Source organism: Geospiza fortis, unplaced genomic scaffold (assembly GCF_000277835.1).
Source record: "Geospiza fortis unplaced genomic scaffold, GeoFor_1.0 scaffold112, whole genome shotgun sequence".
Taxonomy (NCBI): domain Eukaryota; kingdom Metazoa; phylum Chordata; class Aves; order Passeriformes; family Thraupidae; genus Geospiza; species Geospiza fortis.
The window spans coordinates 4,992,788-5,011,501 of record NW_005054298.1 but is presented as its reverse complement, the minus strand read 5'-3'; the positions used below and the strand labels follow the sequence as shown (position 1 = coordinate 5,011,501).

The 18,714-nt window shown below is 39.5% G+C and overlaps 1 protein-coding gene across 1 annotated transcript in view; it reads left to right on the top strand.

The window, feature by feature from the left end:
• The first annotated feature begins 269 nt into the window (after nt 1–269).
• The window catches only part of CCNT2 (cyclin T2), a 22,744-nt gene continuing 4,299 nt past the window's right edge, over nt 270–18,714 (top strand). Inside the window, 9 exon segments of the mRNA XM_031055982.1 lie at nt 270–597; nt 6,890–7,018; nt 7,516–7,576; nt 8,656–8,718; nt 14,954–14,999; nt 16,295–16,458; nt 18,213–18,283; nt 18,509–18,711; nt 18,713–18,714. The exon segment at nt 18,713–18,714 is cut by the window's right edge and continues 4,299 nt beyond it. Of these exon segments, the coding sequence (XP_030911842.1) occupies nt 550–597; nt 6,890–7,018; nt 7,516–7,576; nt 8,656–8,718; nt 14,954–14,999; nt 16,295–16,458; nt 18,213–18,283; nt 18,509–18,711; nt 18,713–18,714 (787 nt within the window). The 5' untranslated portion in view covers nt 270–549.

Here is an 18,714-nt window from a genome sequence, read left to right as displayed (position 1 = left end):
GGGGACGCGGCTCCCCACCTGCCCTCACCGCCGCGCTGCCGGCCGGAGCCGCTCCTTGGGGCTTTCCTAAAGTAAACCCGAGTTGCTGTTTTCTCCGAAACGGTAAAACTCCTTAGCCGTTCTTTAATGTGATTTTTTTTGAAGGGGGAAAAAAAATCGATCAGAGCAAGGCCAAACCCTCAAATCCCTGACTGAAATAGTTGAACTGGAACAAAACAAAAGCACTTGAGTGTTTCAGTGTGTGTCGCCCATTGAGGAGTTCTCATTCCGTGGGTGACTGTGGGGAGCCTGGCGTAGGAATCTCCACATGGTCTGCGGAACAGATGGGAACGATACGTGTTAATATCAGTTAAGGGTGTGTTAATATCAGTTAAGTTCTGAAGTGTCACGTCTCTAATCCATTTTCGGCTGAAGACAATATGTTGCGAGCAGTGATTGATATGGAAAGCGCATCGCTTTCAGGTCTTGTCGACAGTTTTCTTAATATGTAGTGTTTCCTTCATTTAATCTTCCAGATCTCAGCTTACCATAAATACTGCAATTGTTTACATGCACAGGTTTTATATGCATCATTCCTTCACAAAATTCAATCGAAATGTAAGTATGATTTTATGTTTGGTAATAGCATGCCCATAATTCTGGCAGTTCTGACTGAGAAGTGTTACGCAGGAGTGTGAAGTGTGATTTGTTTTTAGGAATTCTAGCTTCTTATCAATGGTTTCGAAGCAGTAATGATACTTGTTTTCAACTTTCGATTACTTTAACTAGTGGCACTTAGATTTTATCTTCTAACATCTAAATGAAAAATAAATAGGCACCATCAGCAAGCACATTTCAGATGTGTGAGGAATACATGTAGATATTTCAAATGTGGCTGGTGTTTATGTGCTGAAGCTTGAAAGGCTAATGTGTAGGAACACACATTTTTCTTGGTGAAGTCAGTGGAAGTTCTGGCATGGTGTGTCTGACAATGATAATGTGTATATATCCATATGGATTATGTAGCTGTTCCTGAAGCAGTGTAAATTGTTTTAGCTAGTCTAATCTTAAGTGGTAAGTCATATTAGATAAGAAAAAATTTTGCATGTGTTGAGGTAAATCTTGTTTTGTCTAATAACCTGGATATGTTGACTCTGAACACAGAATATGTTGTTAAGAACAGAATGTTTCAGTAAAAATGCTAGCTGTTATTGAGGGATATTGGAACAGGTATGGAACTGGAGATAACTTGGGAATGTCAGGCTTCTTTTTTTGAATGTCCAGTACTAGATGCAATAGGTGGAAAAATAATAGTAATATAATAGTCTAGGTGTTCTTGGGGTTTGTTTGTTTTAAGGAAGAACAGTCAATAGTGATGGTGGTTTAAATGTTAAGGATGAGTTTTCTTAGATCTTCTAATGACAAAACAGATTGAGACAGATGTTAGGTCTAGGTCAGAGCAGACTTTTACCTACCAAGGAGTAGACTCCTGCAAACCTTGCCCTATCTGCAGCTGGGGCAGGTACACACTGGGGTACAAGGAGAGCCAACTCTTCTTCCTGTCATGAATTTGTTCATTATTGTTGGCTGAGCAAATGGGCATCTTGTTTGGTGCCTGTTTAGCTGGAAGCACATATATGTTTGTAGGTACATTTCAGAAGTGTATATAGTTATTTTTCATGCAAAATCTGAGCTAAACTCAAGTTTCCAGCAGCTTGTTACCAGAACTGCAGTGTGTTCATCCTTACAAGTTCCTCTTTCTCCCCTCCTGCTGCTGTTCTGCCTATGTAGCAGTAACCTGGAGCTGGTGAGGCATCCAAAGTTTTCTGTTGAATGGCTTGTGGGCTTGATAAACTAGAGCTGCTTGGGGTGGAGAGATGGCTCAGTGTGGAGCTGCTGTGTTTATATATAGACCCACATACCTGTTATATCACCTGCTGGAGTGCTGCTTGCTCTGTCAGCTGCTAATCTGGGCTAGATTTAGGCAGCAAGGAGTTTGGGCTGCTGAGTTTGGGTTTTCACTGGGTGCTGGTGAATGACAGTCACTTGGAACTGGCAGTGCAGTAGTGTTTGAATGTGTAATGCTCTTTATATGAAAAATACGGCTTGGGTTAAATTATGAATGTTAAAATTCACAAGTAAGCTATGTAAGGGCAGACTGCCATGGAAACTGCAGCTATTACAGGGGAGGGAAGTGTACTGTTTAATTAATTCTCAGGTAATAATGTTCAGAGTTAAAGGCAAGTGAGCTGCAGGTTGTACCTCAGCAGTACTGATTCTTGCTGAACTCCTTTTTGTAATTCTTAATGAACATAAGGCCAGAGAGTGGCTTTGTGTGTGTGCTGATGGGCAAGAGCATTTTCTTTTTACAATTCTGTAGGGCAAAGAGGGTGTCAGTGAGTGGAGTCACTTTTAAAATACTCCCAAACCATCCATTAGGTCCTCTGCAGAGAAAGCAAAAGCCGAGAACTCTAATAAATACTTAATATCAACTCTTCAGAGTACTTGGCAAGCTAAAAAATGTAACAGTATTCATCTCTGCAAGAAGAAAGTAACCCTTGGAAAGGAATAGTAAGGTACTGGCCGTTTCAAAGGTAAGACCTATGCAGTATATCTAATATTTCTTTTGTTGTGTGCACGTGGTGCTGTTTATCCATGGCAGGAAGGAATCTGAATGCTGGGGCTAGAAAATTAGATGGCCATTAGTCAGAATGCCTTATGATCTTCAGCTGAAAAAATGTGGCCTGTGTTGTCTTGTTTTATTGGTAGATGAATGTTTTTAGTCTGGTAATAAGCACTTGCACATTTATCATCATGTGTAACTGCCAGGTTACACAAATACACATGTATGCCATGTATGTGACATGCACTTAATTGTTAACAAACAGGGATTCTAATGGAAGCTCAGTTGCTGAATAGTTGTTGTCTTAATTTTATGGGCTTTTTCTTTAGTAAAAGTTACTGCTAAACAGTTTTACAGGCTTTCAGGAGTTTGAGTCATCTGTGAACAGGGAACAGAATTCCCAACAGTATCTTCAATCTGTAGAGCCTCAGGGGTGGCATGTACCAGTTAATGTAGTCTTGGTTCATTGGGAATGTATTATATGTACTGCTTATTGGCCAAACATCCCCTTTTTTGTGAAATTACTGTGAGCTAGCAAGTCACTTTTGAGTTGCTCTGGATTACCTACTGAGTATTTGCATTTAGGTACAAAGAAGAAAGTATTGAGGTTTGGATGTTGCAGTCAAGGTAGGCAAAGTCCCTACAAGGTTGCTGTGCCCCAGTGAGGATGGAAATTTACCAATTCTAGGAAGCAGAATTGGATGCCCTGACTACTAATTTCCCTGGCTGTGCAAATGACAGGAGCTACTTTGGATCTCCTCAGCACAAATTATTCTTTCTACATTGCTGACCAGGGCATAGGAACTTTGGGTTGCTGAGTATAAAGTTAGTCTGTGCTAATATTGGGATGGGGAGGGAGCTTGCTGGCTTTTAATAGGGAGTACTAGCCTCACTATTATACTTTAAAATATCTTCAAAATTAAAATTCTTCTGCAAATACTGTTTCAATGTAACTTGTGTGTTACGTTGTTATATAGCAAATAGTTCTTTTGGATGCTTACTCCGCAGTACACTGATTTGAAGAGCAGAAAGGGGGGGGAAATCCTTCATATGCTGGCAGTGAGAGGTAAGGCGCCCAAATGGGAGCTGTAGTTTTTAAATATAATCCTTAGAAATGCCATGTGGAATACCAGCCAGCCAGTTGAAAATAGTCTTGATGATGTGAAGGGGTTTTTGTGACATACGGTGGAGCTTAGTGAAGAGCCTACAGAAGGCTGTATGAGGAATTGTTTTCCTTCAAGTGCAAGGTAGGTGAGTTGTGTGGAGGCTGTTTTGTTTCCAGTCCTCTGCATTCCCTTCCTTGTGCCCTGTCCAAATCACAGTATTAAACAGTTGACTTTGCAGTTTTGCAAAGTTCTTGAAACTTTCATAATACGCTTCAAGCTCTAGTGAGGCTGTTTTGGGTACTTCAGTTCTGGTTTTAATAGTGCAATTTAACATATTTGCTGCTTTTATGCAATGTGAGCTCCTGGTTATAATAATAAAAATTCTTCACAGCTCTTTGTGTTCAAACTTGAAAACCGTCTCATAGACTGTAAGCACTTTATGTCTTAGGCTAAACTGTATCAGTCTAAAAACATACTAATATTGGCATTGGAGGGGAGAGGGAGATCTCAGAAAACTACATGCATGCTGCTGATGTGTTCTGAGCTTTTTTTGAGTGCCTTTGTCATTACACTGCCTTTTACTTTTTAAGTGAAAAAGGGCTTGTACCACAGTTCCCAGTGAAACTTGCTGTATAGTGCTTTTGGGTTGTGTAAACAAGGCTCTTATGTTTTGGGGATTTTTTCTATTTCTGTGAGACTTGGCTAGTAATAAAGTGGGATTTAATGTCATATATCACATGTGTTCTGAAGATTTCTCAAAGACTATTAGGGATGCATAGTATATAATTACTCTAAGTTATTTTGATTGATATAAAATTAAGATATTTATATATAGGAAATACACTATTGCTTTGTCAAATATGTTTCTTTAATTGTGCTTTTTTTGTTCTACTTTGCTTGGGTTTTTTTGCCATTTTTGGTAATTAGAAATGAATGAAAGCATTTGAGTAACTTTGCCAGTTAGACACTTAGCAGGGTGTGTTCACTGAAGACTACATTTGTGCCAAGTCTGGAATTTTACTAGGATGTCTATTTTTCTGAATCAATACCAAGGGAACTAAAAATAATGGCCTACTCTAAACTGAGAGTGAGAACCCTTGCCCTAGATAGGATAAAGACCTGAAATTCTTTGGCCAGAAGCCAACACTTCTTTTTGAAGGAAATAGTTAATTGGGCTGTACATAGATTTCTGATGAACCAGAGTTATATGACAGTTAATCAGCTTGAGTTAATCAGCCTCCAGAGCTGTGTTTTGTGTAAAGTCTTGGAGATCAGGAATTGTGTGTAGACTTCTTGGCCAGATCTGATCCGCTTCAGTAAACCAGAAGAGATCCTGAAGTCAGCCTGATTGTGCTTTTTTGGAAAGAAGTAGAACTTTGGTGCAGTCAGACACAGAGTAACAGTGAGTGAGAATTTGCTGATGGTTTAATTATCTGGTCATTGGTGACTTGGTTCAAATAATTCCTCTGTGAAATGGAAATATTTTCAGCCATGGCAGTTGTTGAAAATTGAGTTCTGTAAAATACCTTTATATGACGTGTGTGTGTCTTGGGTTATGCCTGTGTGCACTGCCTGACATCTTCTGCATTTTCTGCCACTTCAGAGCTGTTGATACTCTCACTTTCTGAACTCCAGAAAGTGTTTCCATCATATTTACTGTTTAAAAGTTTTACCTCCCAGTGTGAGACACATTTCAAGTCGTATGTCCTTGGCAAAGGAAATTCCTTCCAGAATTTTAAATCATTACTTCAAGCAATGGGGATAGGAACTTCTACAGAATCATCAGAAGTATTAAATGACAGTGCTAATATGGCCTTGTTCAGCAACACTTCACCTTGGGTTTTTATTTCATTTGTTCATCAGGCTTAGGTTACAAGATTCTTAAAAAGAAAACAGGGGTTCTTGTCTCCCTTGTAAAAGAATTTGCTCCCTGTGACTTGTTTGGGGTGGTTAGTTTTTATAGACTGAGATTTCTCATGGCACACTTCTACTCATCAAAGGGTATTGCCTTACCAATTTTCAAGTCTGCCAACTTGAAAGTTTTACTTAAGATCCAAGCAGACATTTCAAAGTGATTTAAGGATGCAAAAAAGTACTCTCAGTACATTTGAAAGCTTCTGAAATTTAATCCTTTAAATGTTTAATTAGTTTGTTGCAGTTTTGCATATATTGTAAATTTTTATACCAAATGTTTCATTTTGGCATCAAAAGGGGCTGCTTACTGGCAAAAAAAAAGCAAATCTGACTTTAGAGGTGCTATGCCTCCTATTTAGCCTAGTTTTGTTTGGACATTGAATGAGAAATCCAATACTTGCACCATGTCTAGATGATTTCTAGTACCATTTTAATTCCTGGTTAACATGGGCAGCTTTTGCATGCAAAGAGAACCTAATTCATCAGTGGTTGGTGGTTTGCTGTGTTCTGTCTGCACACATCAGTCACTGTAGCTGACAGCAGGTACCAAAATTCTACTTCACAGCTAACTCTTAGGTGATACTGAACTGCCACCCTATGACACCTAGAGTTTCATGTAAATTTTCATCTTTAAATATAGTATGTAGTCTTTACTAACATTGATAGAACTGGTGTTTTACAAATCCTTATGCTTTGTTCTCCAGATACTGCTGGGCATATAGTAAAGTTTCTAAGAATATATGTGTATATATAAAGTTTCTTGTACTTGTAGAACGTATGTTTATTTAACAAGCTGTTTTTATTAAAGTTCTCTGCAAAGTTTCTCACTCTTTGGGAGAATTAAATGCTACCAGAACTTGTGATAAGCTGTTTTACTGAAAAGATGGTGTAGTGACTCGCTCTGTGCAAGAAATTGGATGAACTTTCTCATGAGGTATATTTAACTTGAAACAGCCTGTTCTACTGTGACTAAGTCTTCTGGGCCAAAATATTTCATGTTGAACTAGAATTAGTTTGACCTCAGACATTTTACTTACAAATGTAATTTAACATTATGCTACTCCTTCCCTGTGCTGCTGAGAGGATTGCATCAGTTACAAAATAAAACATGACTAGTTATATTTTTGTTGCCTTGCATGACTTCAAAACTGGAAAAAAAAAAACACAAATCCAACTTCTTAAAGCTTTTCTGTGCTAGTTTAGACTCCACAAAAATTCAAGTCCTGCTTGTAAAAAGTTAAAAAATACACATGTTTTTCTTCTTCAGATAATGTCTCCCACGGCATTGTTTTTGGCTGCAAAAGTGGAAGAACAGCCACGGAAACTTGAACATGTTATTAAAGTAGCAAATGCCTGTCTTCATCCTCAAGAGCCACAGCTGGATACAAAGAGTGATGTAGGTGGAAGTTATGGTTTCAAAGATACATGGTTTGAAAGATGTCATTTCATCTAATGATTTGTTACATTGTCTTACTGGAATATTGCTCTCTGCAGCTTAGGAAGAAAAGCCTTTGTTTTTGTACCATTTAAGTCTTTCTGTCACTTAATGCAGTTTCTTAAAGACTCACTTATTTGTTGTGAAACTTGAAGAGATTGCTCCATCTTGAAATTCTTACAGCACCCACCTGACCTCCCAAAAATGCTTTGCTGGAATAGATTGTCTGAGATCCAGACTAAGTTAATCTTGTGAAAGGCAGGCAGGTGGAGCTGAATTTGTAGCAGTGTGTGTACTGGTGGAGGAGAGTAACCCCGGTGTGAAGCGTTGTGAGTTGTCGGTGCTCACTGGCCTGGGTACTGGTGCTGTGTCCTGTGTTGCCAGTGCTGTACCACTGAGGCAGTGTGTGAGTGAAGTTCTCATTGCTGTGTCTTCACCTGTCTGCTTGTTTGTTTCAGGCATACCTTCAACAAGCCCAAGAGCTGGTTATACTTGAAACAATAATGCTTCAAACTTTAGGTATGTCTTTCTAAATACCTCCTGTGCAGCCAGCTTGCCATGACGAGCTAGTGGGACCCAAATAATTTGGATTTTTGATGTGCTATTGGTACACTAGAATTTAACTGTTTTCCTGCATAACTTCTGAATTTAGTTTTGTGTTAGCAGTTCTGCTGTGTTCACTGTGAAGAGGAAAAGTGTGTCTGTACGTGTGAAAGAGATGTTTCTGACAGTTTGAGGTAGAAATGTGTAGGCTTCCAAATAAATTTTACTCCAAGTAGTAATTACATTGACATTTCTTCCCATAAGGTAGCTTGGTGTAGTAGGCTGGCTGTGCATGTCCTGAAGCAGTTGGAAAGATATTTGTACCCAGTGCTCTTCCCTATTCTGCCTTTCCATTATGTATTTCAGCAGGTGCTGACTCTGAAGAAAACAAGTTGTAGAGTAGCCATTTAATGGATTCAGATGATTCCATTTGAAAATTTGAAGTGGAATGTTTTGTCAAGACACTGTTCTGACTAAAATACCATAGAGACAATTACAGCCAGAGGCTTGAGAACACTGGCTTGCTCAGATATTCTTAAATACCACTTGGGGTATTGTTAAAAAAAAACAGCTCACAGTAGTGACCTAGTTCTTAAAACAGTGTCATAAATCAAGAAGGGTTTCTTAAGTCACGGATCTACGAATTGATTTAATTTCTAATTTCATACGTGCAATATGTTCAAGTGCTAGAAATCAATTAATAAAAGTATACATGCACACCATTTTGTTTGCAGTACAGTTTTTACTGACTTAGTAACTTGCTAGAAGTTGTTCAGATATATTCCGCTTTAAAAAGATCGTAATTTCCCAGGTTATGTGTGTACAGGATTTGACATTACTGGAGGAATGTTTTAGTAATGGATTACAAAGTGACTTTACCATCTGTCATTCAAAAATATGAAAAGATAAAGAATAAAAGGCACTTAAATAGTGTTATTTAGTCTGCAGTGCAAAGTTTTAGCAAATATTTTAGATCTGTGGGGAAACATAAGGGGTTTGCTTTTTATTTTACAGATGCAAATGTATAATTCTAAAATGTATTTGTAACTCCCCAGGTTTTGAGATTACCATTGAACATCCACACACAGATGTTGTGAAATGTACACAGTTAGTGAGAGGTCAGTGACTTTTAACCACTTCTGTAAGTCCTTTTTTACCTTTCTTGTAAAATTTGAAAGTAATGTTATTTGTCTAACATGATTTTTCACCAACTATGTTATCCAAAGAGTATGTTTAAAATTAATTATTAAAAGTTTGATATTTACCTTTAGAGAGTCACAGAGTCCAGTCTTTTGTCCTTCATAATTTTTTTTTGTTTTCTTATTAGCTTTGTTTTTAACAGTTCCATGTGTTTTGGAATGCCAGAAGCAGTCAGCAGTTGCAGACTGATTGGCCAGGTCCATAGTATGGTTCTGAGCTGATGATTTTCACTCTGAAGTAGTTTTGCCAATTGATGGCTAATGCCAGCTTTTTGTCTTAGCAAATCTTTTCAGGTAATGGACTGAGGGATGGGGAGCGCATAGCAAGTCTGCTGTCACATGCAAATAGGTGTGACTAATTGTTTTTCTGTAGCAGTGTGTCCTTACTGTTTTGGATGGCAGCACAAAACCCCAAACCTTTAGTTAAACATATCCTGTAACTTGTCTGCAGCTCATTAATCTGACAGGCTAGAAACCTGTTTTGTTCTCTATATTTTTTGTGGCATTTTGGCACATCTTCTTTAATTCTTGAATTGGTTTCTCTTGGAGCTTTAAAAAAAGATTAAAACACCCTCTTATAAGATGTAGGATAAAAAAACTAAGTTTCAGTTGTGAAAGCATCTAAAATAAGCTTTTCACTTCAATTATGTTTCTTAAGTAAAAAGTGTTTTGAAATTATTAGACCATGGTTGTTAGTCTCTAGTCATTAGCTGGTTTTGCAGTGAAAAATGCATAAGTTCTTCTAAGTTTTTGGTGTTTTTTCTTCTCCCTCTATTAAATGTATAAAATTTAGTTACAGCCTGACCCTGTTAACTAGATTTGGTTTGTAGTAACTCTGGAATTAATGTTGTTCTTTTAAAGAAGGGTGTCTCTTATGTGCTGTAGCTTCCTGGTGAGTGTCTTTGGACACTGAGTAGGGCTGCTGCTGTAACTTAGTTGCATTTAAAGTAGTTTCATTGCTCTCCTTGCTGTAAGATAATGATTCTCTGCTTTCTGCCCAGATTTGGTTGTGACTTGGTGCACGAGTCCAGTCGCACCTGAACTCTCAGTAGTCTGCACCAGCTGCTCTGTAGGGTTTTGTTTTGGCTTTTCTTAGCTGTTGGTCACTGTAAATGTGAGCACGTTTTACTCTCTTGGGGAGCCCCTGTGCTTCTGTTTGGTGTCTGGGGCTGTGGGGAGGGGTGGGGGAATGTTGTATTGCCTCAGGATTTCCACATCAGAGTGTGTCACTCAAGCCTACAGGCACACTGCTACACAAACTGGATAGCCTTTCATCAAGGGCAGATACCCCTCTAAAGCAGTTCAGCCTTTCCCTTTGTGTTTTGTAAGCTAATTTTTTTGTACTGACAAAGTTCATACTTTGAAGATACTGTGAATTTTTTAATTTGACATCTTTAAACTAGTATTTAATATCAGAAGACTTGAAAAAATACTTAGAAGTCTAAAGTGATATCAAGCCTTGGAATCTGAAGACTTCAGTGAGGGCTGAAAATCAATGTAGCTCAAGGACTGGTGCACAGTGAATGTAATGTCTCTGATGTTCAAAAACCTGCTCACTGTAAGACGTGTGCTCCTTAGTGTGTGTGTAGTTGGAATCCTTGGGAGCATGTCCCTAGGAGTGGTGTAGACTGTGAACACAAGATTTGAGTACCTCATATCAAAATAAGAAAAAGGAAACTAATTAATTCATTTAAAACATCAGGCATGAGATTTGAAGTCATGCATGCAAGACAGGCAAGGACAGAATAACTGCCATGGAACATTGGTTTTATGTGTTGAGAGGACAGGGAGATGGGCCCATGGGCACTGTGATTAACTTCAAAGACACAGCGGTAGGAGTTTAGTTTTCTGTCCCTGAACATTTATTTATTGGAAAGGATGGGTTTTCAAGGTCAGTAGATGTAACACTCAGATATCTGAGTCCTGAAGCTTTTAAAATATGCCTGAGATTTTTCAGTGTTAAACCTTTAGTGCTAAAGGGATTGACTGAGAAGTTAAAGAAATCCAAGGTTACTTCATCCACTTCTGGTAACGTCATCTTGGACAAAAAAACCACCTTTTCAGAAGGCAGAGATACCTTTTCTGAATAAAGATGATTAACTTACCCAAGCCTGTTACGATTAAAACTTCCAACTGCATGTTTATAGAGAGGAGGAAGGGAGGAATGTCATTTCTGACTATCAAAAAGGAAGCAGCAATGTTAGCTGAGGTCTGCAAGTGTGCTTCAGGATCTGGCTTAGGGTTTGTGCCCTGCCTTGTCAGGTGGTGGGAAAGGGCCCTTTGGCTGGCTAAACTGCAGTGCCTCAGAGGATGGCTGATTCTCTCCATCAATTTTTGCTGTCTTGCACCCAGGGTAATTTGTTTTATGCAGTCACTGTTACCCATTATTAAGCTGTAAGCTCTCCCCTTTAAAAACAAAATGAAAAAATAAAAACCCAGGTTGTGTTTGATGATGCTCAAAAAACTCAACCAAGTCCTTTGTCAGAAGACTGTCTAGTCTGGCAGTGGCGCACCAGAATGAATTGCTGGAAGCTGAAGATGAGTGGGAGTTGGTGCAAATAAATATAATTGCTTCAACATACAACTAAAGAAAAAATTAATTCTTCTCTAAAATTGAAAGCCTTTTTGACGGTGTTACTAGACAACACAGATCATTGCAGAGAAGGAGTGACTGGATATGTAGATAATGATTCATGGTGTTCAGGCATACAATACCTAGTTACTCCTTCTAGCATTCAGAGACTCATGGGTTAATGAAATTATTCCATCTTTGCAGTTTGGTCAGTATAGCAGACAAGGAAAATGGTGTGGGCTTAGTATTTTTTCTGCACCATTCTTCCTCAGTGTCAAGAGACTGAGAAGAGGAGACAGGACCATCATTCCTTAGGATCCCACAGGTCTAAGGAATCTGAAGGCAGTGGATATGTGAGGGCCTGTCAGCGAGCTTCAGTGTCCATTCCAAGAATGCTCCAGTAGTGAAGAGAAGAAAGGAAAAAAGAAAAGGGGAAAAACAACCCCACCAAAACACCAAAAACTGTCCTGGTTTTGGCCCTTGCTGCCTTCAACACTAGCTGAATGATCAGCAGTGGAACTGCCCTGGTGCCAAGATTGTGGCATGGTCCTCTTACACTGGTGCAAAATCAGTCTGTTCTCAGCCTGCTTCTGGTGAAACTTGGAATCTGTATCCTCATCTCCATCTTGGGAAGTCTTCAGTCACTCCTTTCTCTGTTGGAACACAACCTTTTGGAACTGAAGATGAGATCTCAAGGATTTCTAGGATTGTTCTCGCTGCTCTGCAGGTTATCAGGTATCTCGAACACCCATGATCCTTACTAATCTGTTCTGAAAATTGCACTGTCAAATCCTTCAAATATCCCATAGTATCTGTGAGCAGATGCCATTGCTTAAATCAGGCTGAGAAAGACAAAATCAGCAGAAGACAAGGTGAAAATGCATCAGCTTTTTCAGAGGGTATTTTCATGACGAAAATTTGAATCTTAAAGGTGTGGAAAGATGTGAAACACCAGCTGCACTCCAGCACTTGCTACAGGCGGCCTTCCCATTCTGAACTTTGACCCCAGGTTTTTGTGGGCCTGTTCCCAAGCCTTAAATACTTTCAAGAAATAAAGCCACCAGGACTGCTCAGACCTGAATGCCTACACCATGGCCTCCTCCAGCCCTTTCCTGATACAACAGGCACCTTCCAGCATCCCTCTGTTCAGAACCTGGGGCTTTTTGCTTTTGCCAGAAGGACTTCAGCAAGCTTCTCTCTTCTGATGCTGACTGGCTTATCTGCAATCTCCTCTTTCTGGGGAATGCTCACAGATTGTCAGGGTCCAGGCATAGCCAGTTACCAGCTCCTAATGGGGACTTGGCAGTCACATTTTCATGAGCATCCCAAGATCCAAGATAAGCTGTGTTGAAGAAAAGACTCAGGTATCTTGGAACTGCAAGCAGTGAATTGAGTGCTGTGCCCAGTAAAAAGCATTTTGGTTTCCAGTTGGCAGTTCCTTGGACACAGCCTCTCAGAAGGTGTCAGACAGCAAGTCCTGTTTCCAAATATTGATGACTATTTCACTAATCCCTGTCTTATGGCTGCTTCTGCAGCAGTGAGACAGGATGGATGTTTGAAATCACTCCTGAATGCTAAAATCTAAAACTGGTCATTCATGGCTGGTGTCATAGCCATTGGTCCTGTGGCTTGTGAGTTGTAAGAGCAGCTCTGCTGGCTTGTTTTAGCCCTTGCTTCAAGATGATTTAAATTTTGGAGATGCACTTTCCACTACTATAATGGAAATAAATCACCAAAATACAGGAACCAAAATTCATTAGATTTAATTTCATTGATGGATTCTGCTAAACCAAAGCTGCCCTACATAGAAGAGTTTGGGACGGATATTTTCAGTTGTGCTTTGTGTTATCAAAGGCTTTAGTTGTGAGCTGAAGTTTCTTGCTGGTTTTGGCAATGATTATTATTTAGCTGTAAGTAAATTGAAACAGAATCATACTGCTTTTAGTATAGGTAAGGCATTTAGCAGAGTGATTTTTGATTGAGGCTAAAGTGTGTGTTTCAAGATGTGATTCTTTTCTTCCAGGTATGTGTTATGATTTACTCATCTTTCAAGCTGATGTTAAATAGAAGTTTTCTGGCATCTGCTTTTCTTCCTTGTCCAGAAGGGACATTTCAGTGAGAGTAGAAATGCTTCTTGGTCTTGCTCCCTTAATTCAAACATGTAACTTTATAGAATATATAAATCATTGAAGATCCTTTAGGTATTGCTTTGATGAAAAATGAAGAGCAAGACATCAATTTCAGTCTTACTCAACCATTGTGTATTTTTATTTGTTATGACAATCTCATTTTACTTTTTCCTTTTTTTTTTTTTTTTTGTGATTCCACCTTCTTTTTAGATGGGAGGAAGAGGTTGAACTGCTTGGTTTTTTGGCATGCAATTACCATTACAGCATGCAAACTAAATATTATGGCATAACACATTGTCAGTTCACCTTCTGATTATTATGGATTAGTAGAATTTGTGTGTAGGAACAGATCCTGTTACCTTGCAACTTCCACATTCTTCTTAGATTATGGCACTTCCTGGCTGTGTAGCATAAAAACAAATCTGAATTTTATTCCTTGGCAATTATCAGAAGTTGAGTTAAATCACATTTTAATATGCTTTTTAAAAACTAAATTTAAAAGCCACTGTAGTATTTCTCAAACTTTCTAGAAATATTATTAAAATAAAAGTTTAACAGTATTCCCTTTGACATAAAATTCAACACTACGCTTTCTGCAGGTAGCACTGATTTCAAGTGATAGTGTCAAAGTAAGAATTCAATGAAGGCTGCATTCAATCTGCGGTTAAACCCCTTGTGCCCAGCTATTCCATTAAATGCATGTTACAGTAAGTTCTCTTACCTGAGTGAGGAGCATTGGGGAGTCACTCTAGGGGTCAGCACTCTGTGGCTGTAACAGCCCAAGTCAGTTTTTCATTCCTGGCATGTTGCAGTCCTGTGGTTTGTTTCAGTATTTTTTTCTGACTAACTCAAATGAATTTGTCTGTTTCCTGTCGAAGCCTTGCCATAGATTTAACAAATATGGAGCAAAATGTTATGACTACAGTGCTCTTAATTAGAAGGAGCAGAAAACTGATTTTTTTCCCACGTGGCTTGGGGGCTGGCTGTGTTCCTGGGCTTTGGGAGAGAGGTGTGGCTGTTTCTGGGGAGGTGGGAGGGTGCCCTGCCATGGCCTGCTCCAAGAGCAGATGGAGCACTGTGCTGTGAATTGGCTGGGACTGGCTGCCTGCTGCACTCCCAGCTCCAAGCAGGGATCCCTGCAGGTGAGGGTGGGGAAGCAGTGCTTCCCAGAGGAGAGTGCTCACCTGGCAGCTGTTGGAGGGGAGCTGTGCTGTGGGCTGTGCAGGGGGAGGGAGGGGCACTGAGGGAATGACAAGTCCAGCTCCCATACTGAGTGTGTCTCAGTCTTCTCTGTCTCAGAAAAGATTATTTTAAAGGCTAGTTAGCTAAAGCCAGATCAGTACTTTAGAAATACCCAACAGTGATTTTTGGAAGGTAAAACTGCTTGAATTTTGGAATGAACATGACAAATTAGTGCAGATCTTTAATCTCTCTTGTTTTTCTTTTCTTACAGCAAGCAAGGATTTGGCACAGACATCCTATTTCATGGCTACCAACAGGTTGTTATCCTGAACCTCTTTGTTGCACTGTTGTAGCACACTATAGCTTCCTTTACTGCAGGGCCCCCTGATGTGTCTTACCCTTGTTGCAGTGGGGGACTGGGCCACCTCCCGTGGTGGTACCTCCCTGCCTGCAGTGCGGTGTATTGGACAAGGGCCTGACGGCACAAAGGGCTTAAATGCACAATGAGAAGTGTAGTGGTGCTTTCTGATGACTTTTTCTCGATTGTGAGTGCATAAGTCTAAAATTGGTAGCCTGAATAGCAGCTAAAGATTACAAAGAGATAAACTTAACCTAGAAATCCGAGCATCTTGGTAAGTACAAAACTATTTTTAGTTTACACTTGTAGTTAATGGCAGTTTTCTCTTAACTTTAAGTATATTGATTCAGTCTTAACTTATAAAATTCTCGTGGGCCTAAGATATTTTCAACTAGCTGATTTTTCTTTTTAGATAGACTAGTACTAGCCCAATGTTATTTCTTTTAGAAACAGCTCTTTAATCTTAATATATAGTTTTAAAACTTAAGTACTTAGATAAATTTATAGTCCTAGGATTCCTAGTGGGTGTTTTGTAGAAATAGCCTGTCATAGAAAGAATTAAGAGAGCAGACTTTAGTCTTGAATACTTCAATTTGCCTCTTGCAAAACTACTTTAACCTTTATTTAAGAGAATTACATTATGTGTAGATAGAGTTTTTAAACAGTATCTGCTGGTTATTAGAACTGTTCAAAATAAATAACTCCTGGTGGTTCCTTGATGGGCAAGATACTATACTTAAGCAGCTGTTAAGAGAAGTTATGCTAAAGAAGTGAAAGTGAACCAATGTGTTTGTGGTGCTGGAAGCTGAGGACATCACAAATGTCACAAATCCAAGCCTGATGAAAGCAAAGCCCACAGATAACTCACCTGGCTGCTGTAGAACTGCTGGGGACCTTCTGATTGTCTCATTCAGAGACTGCACAATTAGCTCTATGCATTAGACTGCAGAATTTAATTCACCGTATTATACTGCCCTTTTTTAGTACTTAAGTACAGGACAATAATTGGTAAATTTATTTACTGTTGTTCAGGCTTTTGATAGCAAAACCAAATTAAACTTTTCTACCAGATAAATGCCCCGCCCTTTGTTTTCTTAGGGCAGTAGGATATCTTATGAACTTATTCAACAAAATGTTTAACTGCTAGTGATTGACAAGCTGTCTCATTCTGTATGTTAATGGTTGATTTGTTTGGGTTTTCTGTTTTACATGTTTGATTTCCTTTGGTTCCTCATTACGAAATGTGTGCAACAGCCTTCACCTTACCACATTCTGTCTTCAGTACAAGCCCACAGTGATAGCTTGTGTGTGCATTCACTTGGCCTGCAAGTGGTCCAACTGGGAGATTCCAGTATCAACTGATGGGAAACACTGGTGGGAATATGTAGATCCTTCAGTTACTCTAGAACTACTAGATGGTAAGTCGTGCTCCTGTCTCACTTTGAAATTCAAGGGTTTATTCATGGTAAGGATGGAGCGTACTATGTAGTGAGAGCATTCAGCTGAAGTTAAGTCTCACTGACTTCATGTGCTGTATCTTCAGTGAAAGAAAGGGATAGGAGTGAGGAGAACTTCAGAAGTCAAACTTGGGTTGGCTGGGGTGTCCACATACCTTTTGCAGGTGGAGGATAGAATCCTGCTTTTAAATGCTTTTCAGAACCAAGACAGAGATGGAAATCTGTCCGTGCAATTCATGCAGTCCTGATTGTTTCAGGTACCTCAGTGTTGTTCCAGTGACTGTGTCCATCAGGCTGTACATAAAATTGCCATGTTTATGAAGGCAGTTCTGTGTTAACAGTTTGGTGTAGCTTGTGGGATCTCAGACTCTGGTAAGAGGAAAGCATATGCCTACAACACCCTACACCTAGAAGTTTGCTGTCTTTCAAGTTCATATTTACTACAGTGGAGTCTGAATTTGAGGGCCAGGTGTGCTGCTGTAGAGGAGGTGGGAGCTCCTGGGGCTTGCAGATCTGTGTGTTGGACTTTGTTGGTCCTGCAGTGAAACATTTGTTTCACAGCAGTGGTGGAGTTCTCCAGGTTTCAGATGGCCCAGCATTGACTCTCTGTGCCTGCTGTTATCCTCTGCTGAGCTGTTCTTCCTTAATGGCACTCTGGGGAGGGAGGGTTTGAAAGTGAGAAATTGAGTAGATGTCATGTGAAGCACAGAACCTGAGTGAGCTTCAAAGTGCAGGTTCAAACATCTCTGTCTTGGCAGGCTTCTTTAAGCTGTAGCTGCAGTTCCAAACACCACCCTGCTGCCTTCCCACCTGGCTGTGGGTTTGTGCCTTTGGTAAACACACATTGTGTGGATCTGTAAAATCCCCCAGGGGAATGCTGTGAGCTCCTTGTGAACATCACTTAATGCTTCAGGCATTTATGGAGCTGGGGTGTTTAACAGACCCAGATGGACCAAAGAGCTGAGGTAGATTTGCACTTGGGAGCAGCTTAGGTTATAACTTACTTGTGGAATTCTGGAGAAGCCAGTTCTTCCAGACCTGTAAAAGATGTATTTTTGCATTCAAATTCTGACTGTACCCAGTTATTTTTAGCTTATGCCTAGAATTAAGTCTCAATGAAAAGTATTTTTATTTGCAGCTGATGTGCATGGAGATGTGTACTTTCCTGTGGGCATTCTAATTGTAAAGATCTTTGTTTTATTAACACAGCCAGCTACTCCACCTTGAACACAAATTATTTCAAAGCTGCTGTTTAAAACAGAGTCCTTCCAAAGATCTGATGGCTGTGGTTTGTACAGAGCTGATACTGGTTGTTCCTGAAGTTTGATGGAATGACTGAAACAGTGACTTAGAAATTTATACTTTCAAGGAAACTTAACTCCATACAGAATGTGTACAGGCTGAATGGCAAGTATGTTATTTTAGAAACGGTTGTTTTTATAGTTTTTGGTCTAACAGATCCAGGTTGTGCAAGAGTAAAACCAAAATATTATAGTTAAACCTGTTTTTCACAATGTGTGTAGTTGTCAGAAGTCTGTCCCAGTGGAATACTGTAAACTTTTCTGTTCCACACTTGCCTAACAATTTATTAAAGTTTTAATTCAGCTCATGCACAGACTGTAGTATCTACTGCAAAAACTGTACAACCTTAGGCTAAGTTTTACTTGTTTATAACAGACTCAGATGTAAAAATGGCTTTTCTTTTTCTTATTCAGAGTTAACTCATGAGTTTCTGCAAATACTGGAGAAAACACCTAGCAGGCTCAAGAGAATTAGAAATTGGCGGGTAAGAAACTTTCCTGTAGTGTCTAGCAAGCAGAGAGAAACTTCTAGGAGAATTATGAACCAGGGGAAAAAGTTTAGTTATGCTGTACTTGCTCTTCCTTCCTGTGTCTGGGTTAGGAGGTGGTGAAACCTTGCACCAGCTTTTATTCTCATCTCTGGGCTAAATTCAGATGGACTGTACAAGTATCCTAAACTGTGTTTTCTCACTTCTTTCTTTTTTGCTTAGGCTAATCAGGCAGCTAGGAAACCTAAAGGTGATGGACAGGTATCTGAGAACTCGCTTCTTGGTTCATCTTTGGTCCAGAATTCCATTTTGGTGGATACAGTTACTGGTGTAGCTGCAAACACAAGTTTGCAAAAACCATCAACATCGTTTCCTGCACCAGTACCTCTGACCTCAGGAAGTATTTCTGTTCCAGACAGTCATGCACC